Source organism: Carica papaya, chromosome 8, assembly GCF_054855325.1.
Source record: "Carica papaya isolate Zhongbai chromosome 8, ASM5485532v1, whole genome shotgun sequence".
NCBI classification, from domain to species: Eukaryota; Viridiplantae; Streptophyta; class Magnoliopsida; order Brassicales; family Caricaceae; genus Carica; species Carica papaya.
In genome coordinates this window covers 8888857-8912742 of record NC_142316.1, presented here as the reverse complement: position 1 = coordinate 8912742, position 23886 = coordinate 8888857, and the positions used below count along the sequence as shown (strand labels likewise).

General features: G+C 37.0%; 1 protein-coding gene across 1 annotated transcript; it reads right to left on the bottom strand.

The window, feature by feature from the left end:
• Positions 1-193: 193 nt before the first annotated feature.
• On the bottom strand, positions 194-23301 carry LOC110814505 (calcium and calcium/calmodulin-dependent serine/threonine-protein kinase-like). Its single transcript, XM_088209520.1, has 7 exons — positions 22458-23301; positions 2120-2174; positions 1889-1999; positions 1423-1655; positions 855-1062; positions 691-750; positions 194-557 (listed from the first exon to the last, which is right to left on the bottom strand). The coding sequence occupies exons 1-7, from the start codon at positions 23135-23137 to the stop codon at positions 384-386; spliced, it is 1521 nt and encodes a 506-aa protein (XP_088065646.1). The 5' UTR covers positions 23138-23301; the 3' UTR covers positions 194-383.
• Positions 23302-23886: the final 585 nt, after the last annotated feature.

Below are 23886 nucleotides of genomic sequence, written 5' to 3'. Positions count from 1 at the left end.
TTATATAACCAAACGATAATTAATTTCTTCTTATTCATCAAATTATAATTCTTCTTTGACAAGTACGAGGAAAAAGACCCTTGGGATCTCCATTCCAATGATATCAACATATATTTAAGTAGCATCATATCAGAATTCTAACATTCTGAAATATATGTTTATAGAAATATTTTAGTAGATAAATGGATGCACATAAAATGAAAAGTATATAACTTGAATCAATTCCGAGTAATAAATCAAAGTGGTGAGCGTAAAAGGCAAACAAAACTTAAAGCAGTCAGCTTGGAAAAGTGTGTTTTCCTACTGACACTATACCAATTTGCTATATATATATATATATATACATGTTAAGGAAAACATGCATTATTGAAACTGGAATGAGGCTAGGGACGAAGAGAGGAGAGGACCACATCTTGGAGAGAGCTATCTCTTTGCATTGCAGTTTTGAACTCATCAAAGGTGACTTTGCCATCGCTGTTTGCATCCATCAGGTCAAATATCTCGTCTAACTTACCAGGTTCTGTAATGTCTACTGGAAGGCAGTCATCAGGCAAAGCCTATGTATACATATAATACATACCCAGTTAATTAAATTTCCTTGTCATCATCAATATATATACACACACATTCATTCTACATATATATATATATATATATATATATATGAATGGTTAGGAACAAGAGCCTTACTCTCAGCATCGACGCTACCTCCTCCTTGGTGATGCATCCCGATCGATCAGTGTCATACATCTGGGCACAGATATATTGAGATGAAATATATATATTGCGATAACCCTGATTATGTATATGTATACATGTATAAGTGGTTGAAATGAAATAATTAAGTCATGCACCTCGAAACAAAGATGGAGAGCATCATCTCCTCGAGAGTTTCTAAGAGTTGATAATCCGCAAAGTAATTCTCTGAGATCGACTGTTCCATCACGATTATTGTCGAAAATATCAAATATTCTAGGTGCCAAAGGAATAAGTGAGAACATGTTCATTGCTTTCAGCACTTCCTCGAATTCTGACAAAGTCGCATTGTCACCTTTGGCGCATCTACATGCATATCAAGAAATAAAATCATGAGAAATTCAGAAGAACTAAAAAGCTCTATTCAATACATAAAACATCTTATAATTTTTTATTTCTAAATTTATATACATTTGAAGGTGGAGGTAGTAAAAATTGCATATTTATAAAATAACCAAAGCAACAACAAATTAATTTTCTAAAAAGGACATATATATAATAACATTTGAAAATTTTATGGCTATACCATTATTTTTATCATTATTCTCCCAATTTGTATTCCTTAGTGAAAAAAAATATATATATATAGATTTAGAAAATAAAAAACAATAGATGTTTTGATATATGTAAGAAAAGAGCTAAGAATTAATTGAATGGGTTACTAACATTTTGTGGAAATGGGTTCTGAGATTGCTAATTTCTTCCTCCTTAAGGTCGTAGGAGCCTAACAAAGACTTAAGTTTCTTGCTTCTCAAGAAAACCGTGGTGCTCCACACGCTTGCTATTGCGGCTGCTCGGAGTTTGCGACGAGCATTGAAGCTTTGGAGTCTTGAGACTATTTCGGGGTCAATTTCAGTCTGCTTCGCTGAATCGCCTATAACCCATGGATGCTGGAGAAGCTGTTTAATTTCAACTCTTTAATATAATATATGTACAGGATATGTATGTACGTACACACACACACACACACACACAAATACATACATGTTATACATATGTTTGTTCATATATATACATATCTATTGATAGGTCAAAATCCAAACCATATGACATTATTGACAGAAGTTGATTAACATACCTATTGATATATGTTAAGAGTAACCATATATATGTAATGCAATAGTGAATGTACCTGCTGAGCAGTGGGTCTTTTATCAGGATCAACCGCCAGGAGAGAGTTGATTAAATCCTTAGCTGATTGAGAAATATTCTTCCATGTCTTCTCGTAGAAACTGAAATCTGCCTGTGCACAAAATTAATTAAACTATGACATAACCCTATTGCTTATATATATATATATACACACACACACACACCATATTGCTTATATATATAGTTGAAGAAAAGAAATCAATTGACATACTTGCATTATCATTTGCTGTTTTTGCCGATTTGACTGAGCAAAGAAAGGTGGGTATCTGTAAATATGAAAGAAAAATCAATTATTAGACTAAAGGTGAATATAAACTGAACATACATCATGGTCACCACCACCTAAAGATTCATATAAATTGGAATCAATTATTTTATAAGATAAAACATAAAATAACTTAAGTATGCAAATTTTATTATTGCAAACAAAATAAAAAAAAGTTAAGAAAATAAACTTATCAAACTCTATTAACTAATATGTTTGTTTTTGTTGGAGATGGGAGGAAGAGGTAGGAGAGACTAAGAGGAAGAGACAAGTTTTTCTATTATAGTTTTTGGAAAAAAACTTTCGAGTATATGACTATTTATATGTACTATAACAACTCTTAAAATTTCAAATAATCAATTTCAACTTTCAACAAACTAACTAACACGTTATAACTCTAATTTATGAATCAGAATTAATAACAAACTAAAAGATACATAAAACTCGAATTTATGAATTACAACTGCTAATAAACCATAACACGCATAATTATATTCTTAATTTGCAAATTATTTCTAATACTCCCTCTTAATATGCAAATTTTCTTTTTATTCCAAGATTAGTATTGAATTTTTGAAAGACTAAAAACTTGAGTGACTTGGTGAAAATATCCGTCACTTGATCTTGAGTCTTTATGTACTTGAGCTACACTTTTTTTAGTAAAGTAATCTCTAATAAAATGATATCTATTGTCTATGTGTTTGCTTTATTTATGAAATATTAGATTATTTGCTAATACTTGTGTGGACTTATTGTCAATAAAAGTTTAAGTAGTTTCTTCTTGTGTCAAATGAAGTTCCTTCAACAATCTTCTAAGCCATGTGGCATGACAAACACAAGAGGTTGTTGCCACATATTTAGACAACAAGTTGATAGTTTAACAATAACTCGCTTCTTAGAACTCTATATAATTGCACAATTATTCATAAAAAATACAAAATCAGTTATACTTTTTTCATTATCAATATCTCTAATAAAATCATTATCACAAAATCCTACAAGTTTGAAATCATTAGGTGATGAATAAAATAACTCGAAATCAATAATACTTTTAAGGTGATATTGAATTCTTTTAGCATCATTCATGTGAGAGGTGATAGAAGCTTCCATAAAAAAACTTATTAATCTAACTACAAAAAGAATATCGGGGCTTGAAAAGATCAAGTATCTCAAACTTTTCATAAAACTTTTAAAGAGAGTGGGATCGACTTTGTCTATTATTTGTAATATCTCGAGTCCGAAATTTTGGCTCGGAATGATGTAATGTACCTTTTTAAAATAATAATAATAAGTGAAGGATTTAATTTTAATTATCTTTATTATTTCTTTTCTTTTTTTTTTTGGAGAAAAATATATTTTGAACCTTTTTGAAACACCATCTGAACAATTGGGGCCAATATGTAAATAAAAAGGACTTGTCTGAAAGAAATTTAAAAAGATGAGCCACGAAGGATGACCACGTCAGCAACATGATGAATCGGGGTATGCCGCGTGGCGATACGTCGACATGGATTCCACACAAGAGGCCATGCGGGCGATCTGCGTGCGAGATCGATCGAAAAGCTCGGACCATTCCTGCGCGCATGAATGACCCATATCAATTTTCTGGATTAGATTGATCAAACGACTCACATGTCTTCGATCGGATCGCCCAGATGTGTTTCCCATATAAGTACAATCGAACGGTCTCGGTTGCACCACGTGGCCCCGCACGGATGACCTAGATTAAAAGAAAGAGGTTAAACCTTTCTTCCCCGTCGAAGCCCTAACCTTAGCCGATACCCAATTCGGAGAAGAAGAAGAGAGACGGCCGGAAGGAGACATAGCCACCAGAGGAATGCTGGTGCCATTGTGCCAGAATGACGAAATTAGTTTGGGTAACCGAGAAAAATCACAACCCGCGAGGAAGGAACGACGGAGCCCAACTGAGCTGCTGCACTGGAGGACTAAACCACCAGTAAGTCTCTGCTTTTCCCTTCTTTTTGCCTAAAAGCACCCCCTAACCAAGATTTGAGCAGATTTTCACCAAAAATTGGTTAAAATTGGTTTAACTGAGAGGAAGAACTGTTGGAGAAGGAGGACCTGACGGTAGAGCACGGCGGTGCCACCGCGTCAGAACCCCAACCTAATCCCTCGATGATATTTTTACTCTTTTTTGCTGTTTCTTGCATATTTTCACGTTATATTAGCGCACGTTTCAACCTTTCCAGGAAAACCTAAGAAATCTAAGAATCGAGAATCGTTGAGAACCGTAGTGATAAAGACAATGTTTTGGATACCGACCAATAGTAAGAATCCCTCACCATTTCCTCTGTTACGGTTAAATTAAAACTAAATTGAAAATAAATAGAAGTTTAAACAGTTAATGAATTCTCAGTTAATTAAGTATAAGTTACCGATGGAGTCAGTAACTGATCTGTCTTTATTTGCTATTACTTCAATTGTGTCAGTTGTATTAACTATCTCTGTAATCGCTTTATTGTGCCTATTTATTTATTCGTGCCACTTTACATGTTACAATCTACCTGCTTTAATTTATGTTGATTCAGTCAGTATGATATGCCTTTTGTTATTCTTATTTTTGTGTCTACCTATATCAAGTATAGTATTCGTACTTTTGTGTTGTTTGGGGGATGCGACATATGCATCATTAAGATTAAAAATTTAATAAGAGAAAAGATATGAATGAGTCAAGGTTATTAAACAAAAGGGCTTATTGAGTGTCATGAGGAAAAATTTAAAGACTTGATACATAGGGTGAACCCTACCGTGGACATTACCCTCAGCCGTACAGGGTTGGGGAGTCCCATACCAGACAAGGTTGGGAGTTTATGAATTTTGCTCATACTGGACCGAGTATTGAGTCGGTTATTAATTGTGGCGCCCATTACCAGATGGAGTATGAGGACGACAAGTTTATTTTCAAGAAAATGTTTGTATACACGTGTAGTGGGAATCCTTATGGACCCTAGTGACACCAGTAGGGGCAAATGACACGATAAAGTAGAGATGAATATGGTAGGGAATTTGATTTTGGGAAGATAACGAAGGGTCAAACGTTATATATCTTGAAAATATATATTACCAAATTGTTACTTTGATTTCTTTTATTTAAATATATTACATTTGGAGAAACTACTGGTTAGTCGAGATAGTACGAATATTTTCAGTGAAACTAATAACGAATGTACTATCATTCGAGTTTAATTAAGAGTATACCCCATTGATTGTTTTATATTTTCTATAATTCTTTGATTTTCCGTATCAGTAGTAAAGCATTGATATTCTTATTGAGTTAGTGTAACTCACCTCATTTTATTAACCATTTCAAATCAGAAAGACCATGACCCAGATCTTGAACAACAAAAGACCAGTTAGAGGATTGCCTCTTCCACTTCGTCATTTGAGTAGAAAAGGACTATATTTATTGTTAGTGCTTTCTTCGTTAAGTTTTCTAAAAAGCATTCCCATAACCCCTATTTGGGCACCTTAAGTAAATGTGTACGAAATATAACCCCCTAAACTTTAATTATTTCTACTAAATAATAGATTTTAGTATTATCAATTTTATTTTTACTGAGTTATGTGCTCCAAATTCTGAATAAGGGTTTGGGTTTTTACATTATTAAACTTTGATAACTTGACTCCACATTCCATAAACGTATTCACAGAATTGTAATTAAGCATTTTGAATTTTTTTAAGATTTTTTTTGCATAGCCTTTTTGAGAAATAAAAATGCCATCTTCCATTTGCTTCACCTCAAGACCCAAATAGTAAGATATGAGTCTAATATCGGTGATTTGAAATTTAAGATATGAGTCTAATATCGGTGATTTGAAATTTAAGTAGCATGTCTTTATTGAATTCTTCAAATAAGTCTGGATTGTTGTAAGTGAAGATGAGGTCATCCACATATAAACACACAAGTAGAATGTCACCATTATCATAATACTTCACATAAAGAACATATTCATGAAGATAACGAACAAACCCATTATCTTCAAATTTATGACTATTCCATGCTTTTGGTGTAATACCTAGGTGGGTACAAATGAAAAAAAAAAAATAATAATAAAATCTATATATAATTAATTAAAAATGAAAAAAAGAGAAGGAGAAAAAGAAAACAAAAACAAAAATAAAAAAAGAATATCTGGAAGAAAAAGAAAGGGTCCAGGTATATGTGCATATACATATATATATATGTGTTATATATAATTACATAAAATAAAATAAAAGAAGAAAAAGAGAATAAAGTAAGGAAGAACCCAAAGTGTATACTCTGAAAGTAGAAAAGGAAGACATGTGGCATGTGTATACATATATATAATTAAATAAAAAATAAAAAATAAAAGAAAAATAAAGAAAGAAAAAAAGAAGGATATAGAGAGCAGGAGAATAGGACCTAAGGGGCAAATATGTATATGTATATATATATGTAATTAAATAGTAGAAAAAAAGAAAGAAAAGAAAAAGAAAGAGAGGGGAGAGCAAGGAGTGAGAGACGCGACTGTGTGAAGAGAGATAAAGTTGAGTAGTATCGACGACCGAGAGAGATGGGTTGCATAGTGTTACGTGATGTCGTGACCAAAGGAGAAAGAAAGAGGAGAATAGTCACTGTTGGTTAGAGAGAGAAAAAGATGAGAGAGAGAAGAGTCATGGTTGGGTTGGAGAAGGAGAAAGAGAACGAGAAGGAGAAGGAGAAAGAGAAGGAGAAAGAGGAGGAGGAGAAGGAGAAGGAGAAGGAGAAGGAGAAGGAGAAGGAGAAGGAGAAGGAGAAGGAGAAGGAGGAGGAAGAAGAAGAGGAGGAGGAGGAGGAGGAGGAGGAGGAGGAGGATGAAGAGGAGAATGAGGAGAAGAAAGACGAGGAAGAGGAGGAGAAGGAGAAGGAGGAGGAGGAGGAGGAGGAGAAGGAGAAGGAGAAGGAGGAGGAGAAGGAGAAGGAGAAGGAGAAGGAGAAGGAGAAGGAGAAGGAGAAGGAGAAGGAGAAGGAGAAGGAGAAGGAGAAGGAGAAGGAGAAGGAGAAGGAGAAGGAGAAGGAGAAGGAGAAGGAGAAGGAGAAGGAGAAGGAGAAGGAGAAGGAGAAGGAGAAGGAGAAGGAGAAGGAGAAGGAGAAGGAGAAGGAGAAGGAGAAGGAGAAGGAGAAGGAGAAGGAGAAGGAGAAGGAGAAGGAGAAGGGGAAGGGGAAGGGGAAGGGGAAGGGGAAGGGGAAGGGGAAGGGGAAGGGGAAGGGGAAGGGGAAGGGGAAGGGGAAGGGGAAGGGGAAGGGGAAGGGGAAGGGGAAGGGGAAGGGGAAGGGAAGGAGAAGGAGAAGGAGAAGGAGAAGGAGAAGGAGAAGGAGAAGGAGAAGGAGAAGGAGAAGGAGAAGGAGAAGGAGAAGGAGAAGGAGAAGGAGAAGGAGAAGGAGAAGGAGAAGGAGAAGGAGAAGGAGAAGGAGAAGGAGAAGGAGAAGGAGAAGGAGAAGGAGAAGGAGAAGGAGAAGGAGAAGGAGAAGGAGAAGGAGAAGGAGAAGGAGAAGGAGAAGGAGAAGGAGAAGGAGAAGGAGAAGGAGAAGGAGAAGGAGAAGGAGAAGGAGAAGGAGAAGGAGAAGGAGAAGGAGAAGGAGAAGGAGAAGGAGAAGGAGAAGGAGAAGGAGAAGGAGAAGGAGAAGGAGAAGGAGAAGGAGAAGGAGAAGGAGAAGGAGAAGGAGAAGGAGAAGGAGAAGGAGAAGGAGAAGGAGAAGGAGAAGGAGAAGGAGAAGGAGAAGGAGAAGGAGAAGGAGAAGGAGAAGGAGAAGGAGAAGGAGAAGGAGAAGGAGAAGGAGAAGGAGAAGGAGAAGGAGAAGGAGAAGGAGAAGGAGAAGGAGAAGGAGAAGGAGAAGGAGAAGGAGAAGGAGAAGGAGAAGGAGAAGGAGAAGGAGAAGGAGAAGGAGAAGGAGAAGGAGAAGGAGAAGGAGAAGGAGAAGGAGAAGGAGAAGGAGAAGGAGAAGGAGAAGGAGAAGGAGAAGGAGAAGGAGAAGGAGAAGGAGAAGGAGAAGGAGAAGGAGAAGGAGAAGGAGAAGGAGAAGGAGAAGGAGAAGGAGAAGGAGAAGGAGAAGGAGAAGGAGAAGGAGAAGGAGAAGGAGAAGGAGAAGGAGAAGGAGAAGGAGAAGGAGAAGGAGAAGGAGAAGGAGAAGGAGAAGGAGAAGGAGAAGGAGAAGGAGAAGGAGAAGGAGAAGGAGAAGGAGAAGGAGAAGGAGAAGGAGAAGGAGAAGGAGAAGGAGAAGGAGAAGGAGAAGGAGAAGGAGAAGGAGAAGGAGAAGGAGAAGGAGAAGGAGAAGGAGAAGGAGAAGGAGAAGGAGAAGGAGAAGGAGAAGGAGAAGGAGAAGGAGAAGGAGAAGGAGAAGGAGAAGGAGAAGGAGAAGGAGAAGGAGAAGGAGAAGGAGAAGGAGAAGGAGAAGGAGAAGGAGAAGGAGAAGGAGAAGGAGAAGGAGAAGGAGAAGGAGAAGGAGAAGGAGAAGGAGAAGGAGAAGGAGAAGGAGAAGGAGAAGGAGAAGGAGAAGGAGAAGGAGAAGGAGAAGGAGAAGGAGAAGGAGAAGGAGAAGGAGAAGGAGAAGGAGAAGGAGAAGGAGAAGGAGAAGGAGAAGGAGAAGGAGAAGGAGAAGGAGAAGGAGAAGGAGAAGGAGAAGGAGAAGGAGAAGGAGAAGGAGAAGGAGAAGGAGAAGGAGAAGGAGAAGGAGAAGGAGAAGGAGAAGGAGAAGGAGAAGGAGAAGGAGAAGGAGAAGGAGAAGGAGAAGGAGAAGGAGAAGGAGAAGGAGAAGGAGAAGGAGAAGGAGAAGGAGAAGGAGAAGGAGAAGGAGAAGGAGAAGGAGAAGGAGAAGGAGAAGGAGAAGGAGAAGGAGAAGGAGAAGGAGAAGGAGAAGGAGAAGGAGAAGGAGAAGGAGAAGGAGAAGGAGAAGGAGAAGGAGAAGGAGAAGGAGAAGGAGAAGGAGAAGGAGAAGGAGAAGGAGAAGGAGAAGGAGAAGGAGAAGGAGAAGGAGAAGGAGAAGGAGAAGGAGAAGGAGAAGGAGAAGGAGAAGGAGAAGGAGAAGGAGAAGGAGAAGGAGAAGGAGAAGGAGAAGGAGAAGGAGAAGGAGAAGGAGAAGGAGAAGGAGAAGGAGAAGGAGAAGGAGAAGGAGAAGGAGAAGGAGAAGGAGAAGGAGAAGGAGAAGGAGAAGGAGAAGGAGAAGGAGAAGGAGAAGGAGAAGGAGAAGGAGAAGGAGAAGGAGAAGGAGAAGGAGAAGGAGAAGGAGAAGGAGAAGGAGAAGGAGAAGGAGAAGGAGAAGGAGAAGGAGAAGGAGAAGGAGAAGGAGAAGGAGAAGGAGAAGGAGAAGGAGAAGGAGAAGGAGAAGGAGAAGGAGAAGGAGAAGGAGAAGGAGAAGGAGAAGGAGAAGGAGAAGGAGAAGGAGAAGGAGAAGGAGAAGGAGAAGGAGAAGGAGAAGGAGAAGGAGAAGGAGAAGGAGAAGGAGAAGGAGAAGGAGAAGGAGAAGGAGAAGGAGAAGGAGAAGGAGAAGGAGAAGGAGAAGGAGAAGGAGAAGGAGAAGGAGAAGGAGAAGGAGAAGGAGAAGGAGAAGGAGAAGGAGAAGGAGAAGGAGAAGGAGAAGGAGAAGGAGAAGGAGAAGGAGAAGGAGAAGGAGAAGGAGAAGGAGAAGGAGAAGGAGAAGGAGAAGGAGAAGGAGAAGGAGAAGGAGAAGGAGAAGGAGAAGGAGAAGGAGAAGGAGAAGGGGAAGGAGAAGGAGAAGGAGAAGGAGAAGGAGAAGGAGAAGGAGAAGGAGAAGGAGAAGGAGAAGGAGAAGGAGAAGGAGAAGGAGAAGGAGAAGGAGAAGGAGAAGGAGAAGGAGAAAGGTAAAAAGAAAAAAAAAGTAAAAAAAGAGAGAAAAAAAAAGAAAAAAAAAGAGAAATAAAAGAAAAGAAAAAAAAAAGAGAAAAAAAGAAAAGAAAAAGAAAAGAAAGAAAAAAAGAGAGGAAAAAAAAGAAGCGTGGCGACCATATCTGTTATTGGTATGTCGTACGCGGCGACGCGCATATCTGTCCTAACGTAAAATATGTTCTTCCTTTTGTGTGTATAGTTTTAGAAATTATACGTAAATTAATGTGTGTTTTCTATTATAAACGAGAAAAATTATCAAAATAGTATTTGGATTTCTGAGAGGATTATAGACCAAGTCAGTAAGGATTTTTAAAATTTTTCTGATCACACTGTAGGTAAGAATTATGTATATTTGATACAGAGACATAAATTTTTATTTATATAAATGTGTATATATATAGTGCAATATGTGTGAATATTTAAATGTATGTGTAATAAAATATAAATATAATTAGTATATCAAATTTGTATTATGTGTGTTTATATAATGTACATATATATGTTGTTACGCACGTGTGTGTGTATATATATTCTCTGCAGGCTGGTAGATGAATCGATGGGGAGCTGTTATTTGCCCGGTTAGCACTTAGACCTCCTTGATAGTTTTTTGGGGCGCCATATCCAATATAGCTTGGATCTTCTGAGGGTTTCTATATGATTCCGACTTCTCATAGGTATTTCTCATATAAGATAACATAAAGCGAAGAAAGCAATGAGATCTATCAAAAGGAGCGACTTGAGAGTATAGCACCTCAACGCTCTTTTAGAGGTGTGATGACAAGACGACTCAGGTTTTTACATAATACTCCCCCACTTCGTGAAGGATACTTATTACCTGGGGTAAGGAGGCTCAAACTTACCTGTTTTGGAAAGGACTCGTGTAAAAGGTTACCTACATTTACAGGGAGGTGGTAGTCCCCTTATAAGGAATGTAGCACCCACGCTATACTAATCGACGTGGCTCCATACGGTATCCAAAGCCTTATAGGGGGCCTCTAGATTGCTTTTAAAAGACTTGTTGTTATTAGTGCTCTGATATAATTAAGATGTGGACGTTAATAACAACGTTAATTCAAATAAGAGCATCCCGTCTATTCCATTCCTTCGTTGTCTTAGGAATGGATTGGGATGATAAGATAAGCCTTGTTACGACAAGAAAGTGAGATAAATCCTCATTTTTTTGTCGACCGGGTTACTTCTAAAAAGGCATCCCTCTATTCCATTCCTGCGCTAGCTTAGGAATGGTCGGGATGAGAAAAGTAAAATCAAATAAGGGCATCACGTCTATCCCATTCCTTCACAAGTTTAGGAATGGACATGATGATCAAAGTTGACCTGAAACGATAATAAAATGAGATAAATCCTCATTTTTTGTTGACTCGGCGACTTGGATAAGGGCATCCCTCTATTCCATTCCTGCGCAAGCTTAGGAATGGTGGGGATGAGAAGATATGGGGGGACAATAAAGTAAACGCAAAAAATTTCGTATTATTTTTTTAGCACCCCCCATTATGCAAGTGTTCCGGGAATGATGGGCTTCCAGTAAGCTAGCAAGCTAGCTTACTTCAAGTATATTAAAAGGCTCTCTATGTTACGCACTGTCTGGCTGCCGTTTTGTGTACGCCAGACGTGCTCACTAAGAGTCTATCCCCGCTTATCATAATATATATATCTTCATGTTTAAAGAGATTGGTAGTCGTGCTCCACACTCGTGAATCACTTCCTCCCTTTTATTAAACTCCTTCCTTATAAGTCTAGAAGTATATATATCTTAAGAATTAAAGAGAGTGGAAGTCGTGCTCCACACCCGTGAAGAACTTCCTCCCCTTTTCCGATATGTCTTTTTATTTGAGTGAAGTGAAGTTCATGCAAATGAAGTTCACGAAACGAAAAAGCAACGAGGCTCCCATAAGTACATCCGTAGATGGACTTCGTTGCTAGTGAAGAGAGTAAACCCTTGGGACTAACCTTGCCCCTGGGGTCGCTCATTTTAGTCTAGGGTTTTTCTATCTATGGAAAGATGAATGCTTGTGCTTCACTAGCCAAGTCCATGCACCTAGAGCTCGATCTACTAGTGCTCTCTTCGAGCCTTTCAAGTCAAGACCTTCGCTTTAAGTAGGTTGGGCTAGGTTTCGATGAGCAGATCTTTCGATCAATTACGATTCAGACTCAAAGGTCTTCCTTCGATGACATAATGCCTCACCCGCCCTCAGCCACACGTCTCTTTCGTTCGCCCTATACCCACCCAAAAAATGCACTCTGCCCTTTCCAACCAAAGAAGGAGTTTCCTATGGCTCATCTACAGCACATCGACCTAGAGCTTATGCTTATCTTTATCAATGCTTTCCTTACTTGATTCGTAAACCTTTCCCCGATCGAGGAGGAATCACACAGTATAGATGAATGGAACAATAAATGAAGAAAACCTGAACGGATAAACAAGAATACAACCCTTTTTGAAGCTCGTTTCAAGCCAGAAAACTTTAAATGAAGCTTACATCACCCAATAATCTTTTTTCATATTCAAATAAAAAAACTACTCATCAATCATCCAACACAACCAACTATTCATAAAACAAAAATGAATTACAGAAACCAGCGAGTGAAATAAGATGGCGAAAAGAAAAATGAAATCAAAGACCTACGAACGAGCAAGGAAGATTTTGAGCCCCAATGACAAACAAACAGGCATTTTCAGGGACTAGTCCGCTTCCCATTCCTCAAGAGGGAAATTCCTCGCACATAATTAAGGGAGCCATTGAAAGGTTACTAAAACACCAGATACGGCAATTACCCGAGCTAATGATAGAGGCAAGAACACTTTTCGGCCAAGTCCCATTAATTAATCATAATGATATCGTGGAAATGCTGCACAGACCCATATATATAGGAATGGAAACAGAATCACCTTCAGCCTTTCCTCCTCTAGACCGTCAAATTCTACTAACATAGCTTCAGTAAAGTCGGGTGGGGTCAATTGATGTTGGAAGGCCACCCTTATTGATGGCACATGCATAACTCCATACAGGTTGACCTACGACCATGATCTTTAGTCCTCTAGTTCTAGTAGCTAGGGAGGGGGACTTTTCAATTCCTAAGGACTCTCTCTCTTATTAGCTTATTCAAAAGGAATTGATAGAGGAATGGGTCATGGAATACTAAGAGAACCTGAAATGAAGGGTCAAATAGTGAAAGATGAACAAGAAGCCACAACTCGAAGGCTAATTCATACTTTGTCAATGAGTGATGTTCTTATTTGGGCTAAACATAGAACTTCTAAGAGAGGGAATGTAACTAGATGCCTTTGGACTAGAAGTACATCTCTAACTGGCTTGATCATTGGATTTGACTTGCTAGCTTCAATCACCTTAGTGGGTTACCACGAATTTGCTTTTTCGCCCAGCATCTTTCTCAATGGGAGAAGAAGTGGAAGATTGGTATTTAGGTTTGGAAAGAGTCTGGTGCCGATGAGGTGCAAGATTCTCTGCTGCTTTCTCTCCTTCGATTGAAACTCCTCTCGCATCTGGATCTCTTTCCCTTAAAACATCCGAAAAAAAAAGCCATAAAAGAAAAACAGCCTCATTCTTATATACGACACCATCAGATGCACCTTGATACTTCCATATGCTAATGTATTGGAGTTTTTTCCTTCAAAGCCTGGCCTTCGAATTGATGACCGATCAACTCGCTTGTGATTCCTTACCATTCGTAACCTATCATTCATGATTCACCAAAAATGCAAACCTCACCGATTAATATAGATGGTTTAGTTGGTCAACCATAGAGAGAGCCCGACCACATCCTTTGAAATGGATGCTTGTTTTTGACAGATATTTGGACCAATGATCACCCATGACTTCTGTGTACCACTAGTGCCATAAAGGCTTTTGGTGGTCTTATTGGCGCATACCACGGTGGGGTCTTCGACTGGGGTGAAGTCGTAACAAGGTAGCCGTAGGGGAACCTGTGGCTGGATTGAATCCTTTGCGATGGAAATGCCCTCTTCCCCCAACTTCCTTGACAAAGCCGATCTTTAACCAGAGAATGGCACGTTTGGATTATTTTTTAGCAAGAACATAACAGAAATTTTTTGCTTTTAATGTAAAAAGACGAGAATGGAATTGAACAGAACATCCTAATAGCCGAGGACTGACTTCTTTGCCGGGGGGCAGGGAAAAGAGTCGAGTCGATCAGGCTCGACGACCGAAAGAAGCAAAACAAAATCCGGATTTGGCCGAAAAAAAAGCAAGGCTATAAATACCATGACCGATCACCATCGATAAAGAAGAATCTTTCTAAATCACTTTGGGTCAGCGGGGCTTGGTCTTTCGTTCCGTCATATTCCTAATAACTTATCTAACTTATCCAATTATAACGTATTAACCGCTAATGCACCTTTCTTTTATCAAATTTCAAGGACATGGTCTCATCGTGAGGGTAGTATTTTATTATGGTGTCGAATCCCAAAATTTTATGGATTTCTTCTTTGTTACCGGGGTCGACCCCAAAGCCATAATGTCTTAAAACAAGGAGGCCATAGAGAAAGTGTTTTTTCTTTTTTTGTCTTGAACTTTGTGAAGAACTCCATTCTATCTCTCCCTTGTTACGAACAAAAAAGTGGGGCTGCGACCCAGTTGTACACTCTATTCGTTCTACGAACCCTTGTTGACTTTTCTCGCTCGGCGCCTGAAGTGCACTATGCTCCGCTTCAACAAATGAGAGTTTTCGGTGGAACCGGTGAACCATGCGAGCTGGATAGATGTGTGGGATAGAGGGCTCGTAGTATCAGCTAGCGCAGCTATGCAGTGGAAGGGAAGGAGCCTAAATCGACCCCCTTCTTTCTTTTTTTTCAAAGAAAAAAAAGATGTACAAAGATATTAGAGTCTTGGATAAGACTAAGCAGCCACCGACCGTTCTGATGTGCCCCTGACCTATCTTGATTAAGACTGAAAACCTATCTAAAATGAAGCCTAGTTTAAGCTGTCAAACAAATGATAGAATAGAAATGGAATAATATCCCACTAGTACTAGTAAGGAAGGGATATGGATGGAGTCTCGCTCAGTAAAGAGAAAAGAGTTGCGCCATGATAATCTCACTCAAATTACGGGGACCTACACATATTAGTACAGTATACCGGGGTCCCCAGCCAGAACCACACGTGCAAGTTTGCCTGCATGTGGCTCGTCCGTGTTTTCCGAAGAACTTCCTGTGACTCAGCATGAGAGAAGGGGGCGAAACTGCACACTCTCGTGTTCAGAGCATTTTCTGAGTGAGTAGGCAGCGCCTACCAAGCAAAGCTTTCTTGAAGAGGCTGGGCTGCTTCCTTTTCGGCGCCTGCCTTTTATTTAGATATTGGGGCAAGGCAAGCCCCAGAAAAGTGAACGGTTGGCTCCCAGCTCCATCTCGGCCGGCATCCTGCTCTCGAGGGAGTGGGGTCCTGGAGCGAACTACTTATTGCTCTCTTATCCCAACCCAAGGACAGATCCGGAGGTGCCCTAGGAGAGTCGTTCAAGAGTCCAAGAAGTAGTGAAGTTGAAATGGAAGCTGCCTATAAGATCAGAGTAGTCTCTCTCTCTCTAGCTCAAGGGATGAACTATTCCGAAAGAGCTTTCACTCAACAGTCTGACAACTGCCTTTACTGGTAGAAAGAAGACTAGTTTCCCTTCTTCTCTTTGTCCAATCATTCCCTTTGAGAAAGTCCAAGAGCTCTTTTTCTTGCTAACAGCAGGGGATTTGAGAACCCGGTATTCTTCCTCCTCATGGACAAAATCGGATGCTTAAGCCAATAAGGTTGCACCTCTGTCTACCCTCTTATTTGACTATGCATATGGATCTGGGGTAGTGCTAACTAATCCTTCTTGTTCTAACTCTTCTCAATCCCTATCTCAAGGGCATGACCTAGGGCCGCTTTTGGGAGAAGAAAAGGGTAGGGATGACAGGATCATAGCTATCAACCAAGGAGTTGTTGATGTTGATTCAGAAAGATTATCTAGAAGGTTTAGGAATTTTTTTTCCTTCCTTTTGATCCAACAAAGGAGGATTCTTGGTATCTCAGGAAAATTTTTTCGATCTCCCTAGCGAGAATCCGCCTCACTTCGCTCTCTTCTGTTGTTCGTGTTTGGAACAGAGGTCTCTCTTCCCTGCGTTTGGAATGCTAACGCATTTCCTTGTTCCTTTCATTTTGTGCATATATCAGAATGAGACTGAAAAGCTTCGTGTCCGTTGTAAATTATTCACTTAATCGCGCATCATTTTTGAGAAGATCATAACAGACGTTTGAATATGTTCTTTAATCCCCATCTTTCATTCCAACTCTATTTTCTTGTGTGCGATCCTTTTTCTTTCTCAGACTTTCCCAAGAGCTACTAACTTCAAACTCTCCATTCTGAGAAGGAGTCCACCCTGTCTACCTCTTGCTGCTTAGGAAAGAGAACTCCACAAATGATACTTTGAATTTTGACTAGGTAAAGTAATCTGGTGGAAGGGTCCCGCCGCACCACTCCCCTTCCCCTTATCATGGAAGCAACCCAACCGAAGATTACTCACCATGACAAGGCCCCCCAAACGGCTGCGTGAACGAAATCTTGCCTCATTCACTGCACTCGGGGCCCCTCTAGCCACAAACAAAGGCAATCAAGCCAGTCAAGCCCAGGAAGTCACTTCACCTTCTCTCCTCCACAGGTGTCCATTCCAAACAACAAACTAAAAGAAAATCCCCAAAAAAGCCCCTTTAGTCATCCGTATATCCAAGTATCTGTCTCATATAGATAGAGTCGGAGCTGCGTTCTCTGAGATCTTACCTTACTCTATCCAAAAATGGGAGTTCTTGTCTGTCTCATCCTGCCTATAAAGGTTTCTTTAGGATTATAGGCGGCATATAAATATATGATAAATGAGATATGAATTAATAAGAACAGAATTGATGAGAACAGAACTGATAAAAACAAAATCGTGAATAATTATGTATGTAGTATGATGTGTGTATTATGTATGTGTGTTTTATAGATGTGTGTGTATGTATGGGAGTAGATTGTATGTGTGGATATAAATATACATTGTATGAGACCTATAATGAGGATACATGTCTATATTATAATATATGCGTGTATATTAATATGTGTGTACACGTATTATGCATATGAATATGTAATATGTGTGCATGAAACAATGTCCATATTTGTATTTAATTATGCGCAGAAATTAAGATTTTATGTATGAAATAAGTAAATTGAAAATGACAAAGATTTAAAAAGAGTGTAGAATGTAAGGACCCTGAGTATCTTACTCATTTAGTCTGAATCAAGGAAGGGAGGGTGCGTGTGTGACTGAAGTTCAACGTATATGGTGAACCTGCACATGGATAGTTTTGTGAAACCTACTCCAGACATGGATAGGTATTTGTGAGGACGTGGGTCACCGAGCAAACATACTTGTTGTGGTTAATGTGGTGTGTGTGCTATCTGTGTGATGGGGGGATCCTTGTCACCTCTTTTAGATGATGATATAAACGACATCGCAAGATGAAACCTTAGATGTGATATTTCAAGTGTATGGTGATATTTTGAGTAGATGTGATATCCAAGTGGATGTGTGATATTCGAATAGAGAAATATTACGAAGAAAGAATGTGAATAATAAGGAAAGAATCATTTGAATTAAGTATAAGATTTTTAGAAATAATCTATAGGAATAAGAGTAGAACATAATGAAAAAGATTAAGATAAGTTTTCATTGATGTTTTATTATGTATTTATTTATGATGTTTTGATTGATATTTTTTTGGATTATAGAATATCATTATATCTTGCATTTTGCGTGAATATGTATATATAAATTTCTGTTCTAGAATCATTTTTCTTAGTATGCTTGTGAATCTCACCTCAATTCATCCCCTACCCATGTAAGAGGAGATGAAAAACAAGTTAAAGATCAATAGAAGATAGTGAAGAAAACTTTATTAGTTTTTATTTTAAAATTATAAATTAAGTTAGATGTCTCAATTATTTGTAAATACATAATTATTTTTTTACAGAGATTATATATTAAAGTGTAGTTCTATTATATATTTAATATTTGTTTATTCTATTAGTTGAAAATATTGTGTAAATGTCCATATCAACTGACATTCGAGTTTGAGCTGTTACACTTGGTGCTTACCTTAGTCCATACAAAGCTTTCTTCAATTTCAACACTTTATCTTCATGTCCTTCAACCACGAACCCAATGGTTGCTCTATATAAACCTCTTCGTTAAGATAGCCATTGAAGAATGCTAATTTCACTTTAAGTTGAAAAATTCTCCACCTAATTTGAGCTAAAATAGTTAAGAATAAGTGAATAATCTCCATGCAAGCATCTGATGCGAAAATCTCATCATAATCAACTCCATGCTTCAGTTTGTATCTTTTAGCCACATGTTTTACCTTATACGTTTTCACCTTTATTTGAGAATCCTTCTTTGCTTTATAGACCCATTTGGCTCCAATAACTTTATGTCCCCTAGGAAGAGTTGATAGCTCTCACGTGTTGTTATGATCTATAGATTTGATCTCTTCGTCTATGACTTATCTGCATATTGTATCTTTCATGGCTTGATAAATTCATTGGTTCATTGTCAAAGAAAAGAAAAAATAAATCATTTATATCAAAGTTAGTGATCTCCTTATTTTTATCATAGAGATCTTAGATGCTCTTCGTCTTTCATTGCCTTTCACTTGAGCTTCCTTGAGAAGTGGGTGATGCAACATGAGTTGGAGAATGAGGAGGAGTTGCCTCTTGCAAAGACACCATGGTCTCTTGTCTTTCCTTTTTAAAATATGGAAAGAAGTCATAAATATTTTCTTCTTTCTTCTCCCAATTCCAATCACATTTTCGTCAAATGTAACATCTCTACGAACCACAATTTTGCCATTACTTGGATGATATAATTTGTAGCCTTTTGAGTTTGCATCATACTCAATGAAAATATGTTTGATGTTTCGATCATCGAGCTTAGATCTCTCTTGTTATAAAACATGAACATATGTAATACTTTCAAAAAATCTTAAATGGTTGACATTAGGCTTCATTTCGTTCCATGTTTCTTGGGGAGTCTTGTCTTTTAAACTTGATGTGGGAGATCTATTAGATAAATATATGAATGAAAGTGGATTGATTGGTCCACACACATCAGTGGGCACAAGTTGAAGTAGATTAGTTGCTCTTCTAGTGGTTTCTTTTGGAAAACCCCTTCTTAAATGCTTCCCAAGTAGACATGTTTCATATAATTGATTACGATTATTGATCAGTGACATTCCTTTCAACATTTTATCTTCTCCCATCACCTTGAGTGCACTAAAGTTCAAATGGCCAAACCTCATATGCTAACACCATGCTTCATCTTCCACGCTACCCTTCAAACAACTTGCTTCAATAATTTTGAGATTTAAGAAAAATATTCTATTCATTGACATATGCACCTTAACAAATAAATTAACACTTTAATCTCTGAGCCAAAGACAATAATATTTCATGTAAATTTCATATGTTTTTTCAAGAAGTTAACTCAAATTCAAAATATTACTTCTCAACTTTTGTATATATTAAACATTACCAATAAATACATGTCCACCATTTTTTGAAGAAATTAGAATTATAGCTTTCTCTTCAATTACAACTTTTGAGAAGTCTCCAAAAGAAACACTGTCATTGATCTTTTCATCAAGCTCCACAAATTTATTTTTGTAACTGCACATGTGATTGCTTGCTCCATTATCAAAGTGCCATGAACTATGGTTATCACTATCTCTATCTTTACATGCTAGTTATAGAGTTGTTTATTCCTCATCTTGTTTATCATTGATAAAATGGGTTTGCTCCTCATTTTAATTTAAAGTGTTACGACATTCCTAGGCATAATGTCCATATTTGTGACAGTTGTAATATTCAACATTAGATTTGTTAAAATTTTTATAGTTATCTTTTCCTCTTCCTCTTCCTTTTCCACGACCTCTATTTGATTGTTGGCTTTTTTCTTCATTTTTAGCATCATCTTGAGTGTCATTTCTTTTAGACACTTGACCACAGCCATGACCATGTCCTCTACCTCTTCCTCGTCCTCTTTCCCTTCCACCATCATTCACAAAGACCTTTGATTTGAGAATTTGTTCCAAAAGCTCTTATTGTCTTATATTTATTTCCTTTTCATGAGCTTGTAGTGATCCCTCTAATTGGTCAAAAGTCGAATTGTTTAGATCATTTGGCTCTTCAACGACACATAATACATAGTCGAATTTTGGTGGCTAAGATCGAAGTATTTTATGTACCACACGAACATGTTCCATCGTTTCACCATATCTCTTTATTTGGCTCACTATAGAGTTTATTCTTGAGCAAAAATCTAAAATAGATTAAACATTGTTCATTTGTAAAACTTCAAATTTGCCTCATAAAGTTTGAGGTTGCACATTTTTCACATCGTTAACTCCTTGGAGGAAATTCTTCAAAATCTCCCAACTTTGCTTCGCATTGGTAGCATCGACCATCTTTAAAAATATAGATTCATCCAAACCTTGATGGTTGGGTGCAAGAGCTTGTTAGTCTTGCTTCCTTGTATTGGAAAAACATCCTTCTCATTTTGAGTTAAGGATGTTTCATCTTTGGGTGGAATAAAGTCTTTTTCTACAATTTCTCACATATTTTGTGAGTAAAGAATGACTTTCATGTAATGATACCAACTCTCATAAATTTTTTTTTTTTTGAAGATAAGAAATTTGGAAAAAAATAGATCATTACTAGTAAAAAGAACCTTCACGTACATGGCTATTTCAAATAATCAATTCTAACTGCTAACAAACTAATTAACACATTATAATTCTAATAAATTATTTCCAACAGTTTTAAAATCAACCTGTTAGTACTAGTTGAAGTGACTTATTTTAATAATTACATATATTTAGTATATTCTTAAGTTAAACAGTTTGAACATTTATTTATTGATTAAACTTCTAAAATTGATCGTTCTAGTCTAATATTAGTTATATAACTATGAAAAAAAATATAATTTAGATGGGTTTTAAAACATTTTTATTTTACTTTTATTAAAGAAAATACATGATTATATTCTTAATTTGTAAATTATTTCCAACAGTTTTAAAATCAACCTGTTAGTATTAGTTGAAGTGACTTATTTTAATAATTACATATATTTAGTATATCCTTAAGTTAAACGGTTTGAACATTTACTTATTGATTAAACTTTCAAAATTGATTGTTCTAGTCTAATATTAGTTATATTTTACTAATATAATTTAGATGGGTTTTAAAACATTTTTATTTTACTTTATTAAAGAAAATACATGAGTTGATAAAAAAGACTCATCGGCATTAAATAATATATTGAGTTAATATATTTTAAAAGTTTAAATTGATATTGAATGACTTAATTATATCTATTTGCATTCTAACATACTTCTTGATCGGTAAGTCTGCAAAACTAATATCATATATAAAGCATAGGTCCACTAAATATATATTATATGTAGTAAAGTAACCAAAATTAAATATTAGACTTCTAACTTTTATATGTTGTATTATAAAATAAATAGCTAAAAACATATTGAAAGCACTGAATAGAGAAATGAAAGACATGGGTGAGGTAGAAGTTGTTTGAAAGTTAGGTTTTCTATTTATTTTAAACCAAAATTAAAGTTTATAGGAAAAAAGAAGGAAAAGAAAATTGGATTTATTATAGGAAATTTTAAGTAGATTGAAAAAATATGTTCTAAATTTCATTATATTTTAGATAAAACTTATATCAACCTTAATTAGGTTTTATTTTTTTTTGAATAAATTCTTGGAAAATTCTTGAATTGGTCCAAGCATAGGTTTTAGATTGGCCATTAAAGGAATACAATTATCAACAGAAATTGATAAATTATAATAAATTATTTATTTTTATCACTTTCAAAGTTTTAGTTGGAAAGGTTAGGGTTACATTGTTTCTTCTGATCTCTGTAATATAATTTGTTTATTTCTGTATTTTATCAACTAGATGAGTACTTTCTATTTGGTTTCTTCTTCAACTCTTAATACACAACCATACAAATAGAACTAAACACACATATATATATATATATCAAGAAGTAGAATACATGCAATGCACCTAATGATTATTCATTAATTAATATTGGAAAATTTTTATAATATACAAACATACATATATATATATATATCACTCAATTATTTTGATTCTTTTGTTTCATTCAATTAATAATTTCTTACTTATTCCAAGTAGGTAATATTTTGGGATTAAAACTATAACTAAACTCTTATTATTTCTTCATATAAAATAAGTAATTAAGGTAAGTTGATTTTATGTATGCATATAATATATATATATATATATATATTGTTGGGTATGATTGAACAGAAACATACCCGGAGAGGAGGATGTACAAGATGACACCCAAAGACCACATATCAGACTTCACCGTGATTCTCCCCCGAGAAAGAGCCTCCGGCGAAACATAATCAATTGATCCAAACAACCCAACTACAGGATCTGTAAACTCCTCCACCGAGCTCAATCCAAAGTCCATTATCTTCAATGGCGACTCTTCTTCTTCATTCAAAAACAAACAGTTCTCCGGCTTCAAATCTCTATGCACAATATTCACTCTATGCAAAGCCTCCAATCCCGCCGCTATCTGTCTCACCACCGCCGCTGCTCCGGCCTCCGAATACCTTTTCTCTTTCACTATCCTATCAAAGAGCTCTCCACCGGTGCAAAGCTCCATTACCAGATGAACTCCATGCTCGTCCTGACACACGTCGTAAAGCTCTATCACGTTTGGATGTGGAGAGACCTCCTCTACTATTTTTCTCATTACCAACATCTCGTTTGTCACCAGAGCTTCTGATATGGAAACCTGGTTCGTCCATGTCTGCAATGATATTCCCTTGGTTGAAGATGGATTCACCTGCACCCTTCTCAAAGTTTTTATGGCTACAACTTTTTTTTTCTTGTTGTTAATGCCCTTTTTCACAATCGAGAATCCTCCTCTGCCCAGAATCTCTGAAACTTGATATTCGTCTGTGAGCTTCCTGGGTCCTCCCATGGAGATTATTTCTAATTAATTCTGAAGACTATTGTTGTTTGCACAATAATTATAAAACATGATCAGAAGCGATTGGGATATAAATATATATATATATATATATTTATTACAGATAAGGGACAGGAGGGTCATGAAACGCGGATTGACATCAGCAATTTGTGATTAAGTTGCGGGTTGGGTGGTGAGGTGATTAAAATATTAATGGGTGTGAGAAAGAGAACAAGAGAACATGTTTGAAGATGAGACAAAATTTATAATGAGAGTCAATAAACCCTAACTGCTCCAAATGTAGCCGGAGAGGTCTAGTTTTACTAGAAGAGCAGAAGCGATTGACTGCCTATAAAAACGAGCATTTTACTACAAACCAAAATTTAAATTTGGCCGCCTGATCTGCTAGATATACACTTATATTCATTCAAACAATTAAGTGGGTGAATGAAAAAAAGTCACCAATATTACCACCATTGTTAAATTGTTGTACTTTTGACTTCATATAAAGTGGTAATAAATAGAGAAATTTGGCTTTTTACATGGATCTCGAGTTGTTGCCCTTGACCTATATGTCTATTTCTTTTAGCAAATGTCCTTGCATCATTTTTGTATATCCATAACTAGATCGATGGGATGGAAGTTTGACAATCAATTCTCCATTCAACTCGGCAAATAAATAGACTATTGCCAACCATCATCTCAAGTTCAATACCAAAAAGCATATTAAAAAGAATGCTTCTTCATTTGCACCAAATGGA

Coding starts and splice junctions, on each gene's coding strand:
- LOC110814505 (XM_088209520.1), bottom strand. CDS start 23,137: ATGGGAGGACCCAGGAAGCTCACAGACGAATATCAAGTTTCAGAGATT. Junction 2,175..22,457: donor TTGTACATCCTCCTCTCCGG/GTATGTTTCTGT, acceptor TCATATTTACAG/ATACCCACCTTTCTTTGCTC. Junction 1,063..1,422: donor AGAACCCATTTCCACAAAAT/GTTAGTAACCCA, acceptor ATATGCATGTAG/ATGCGCCAAAGGTGACAATG.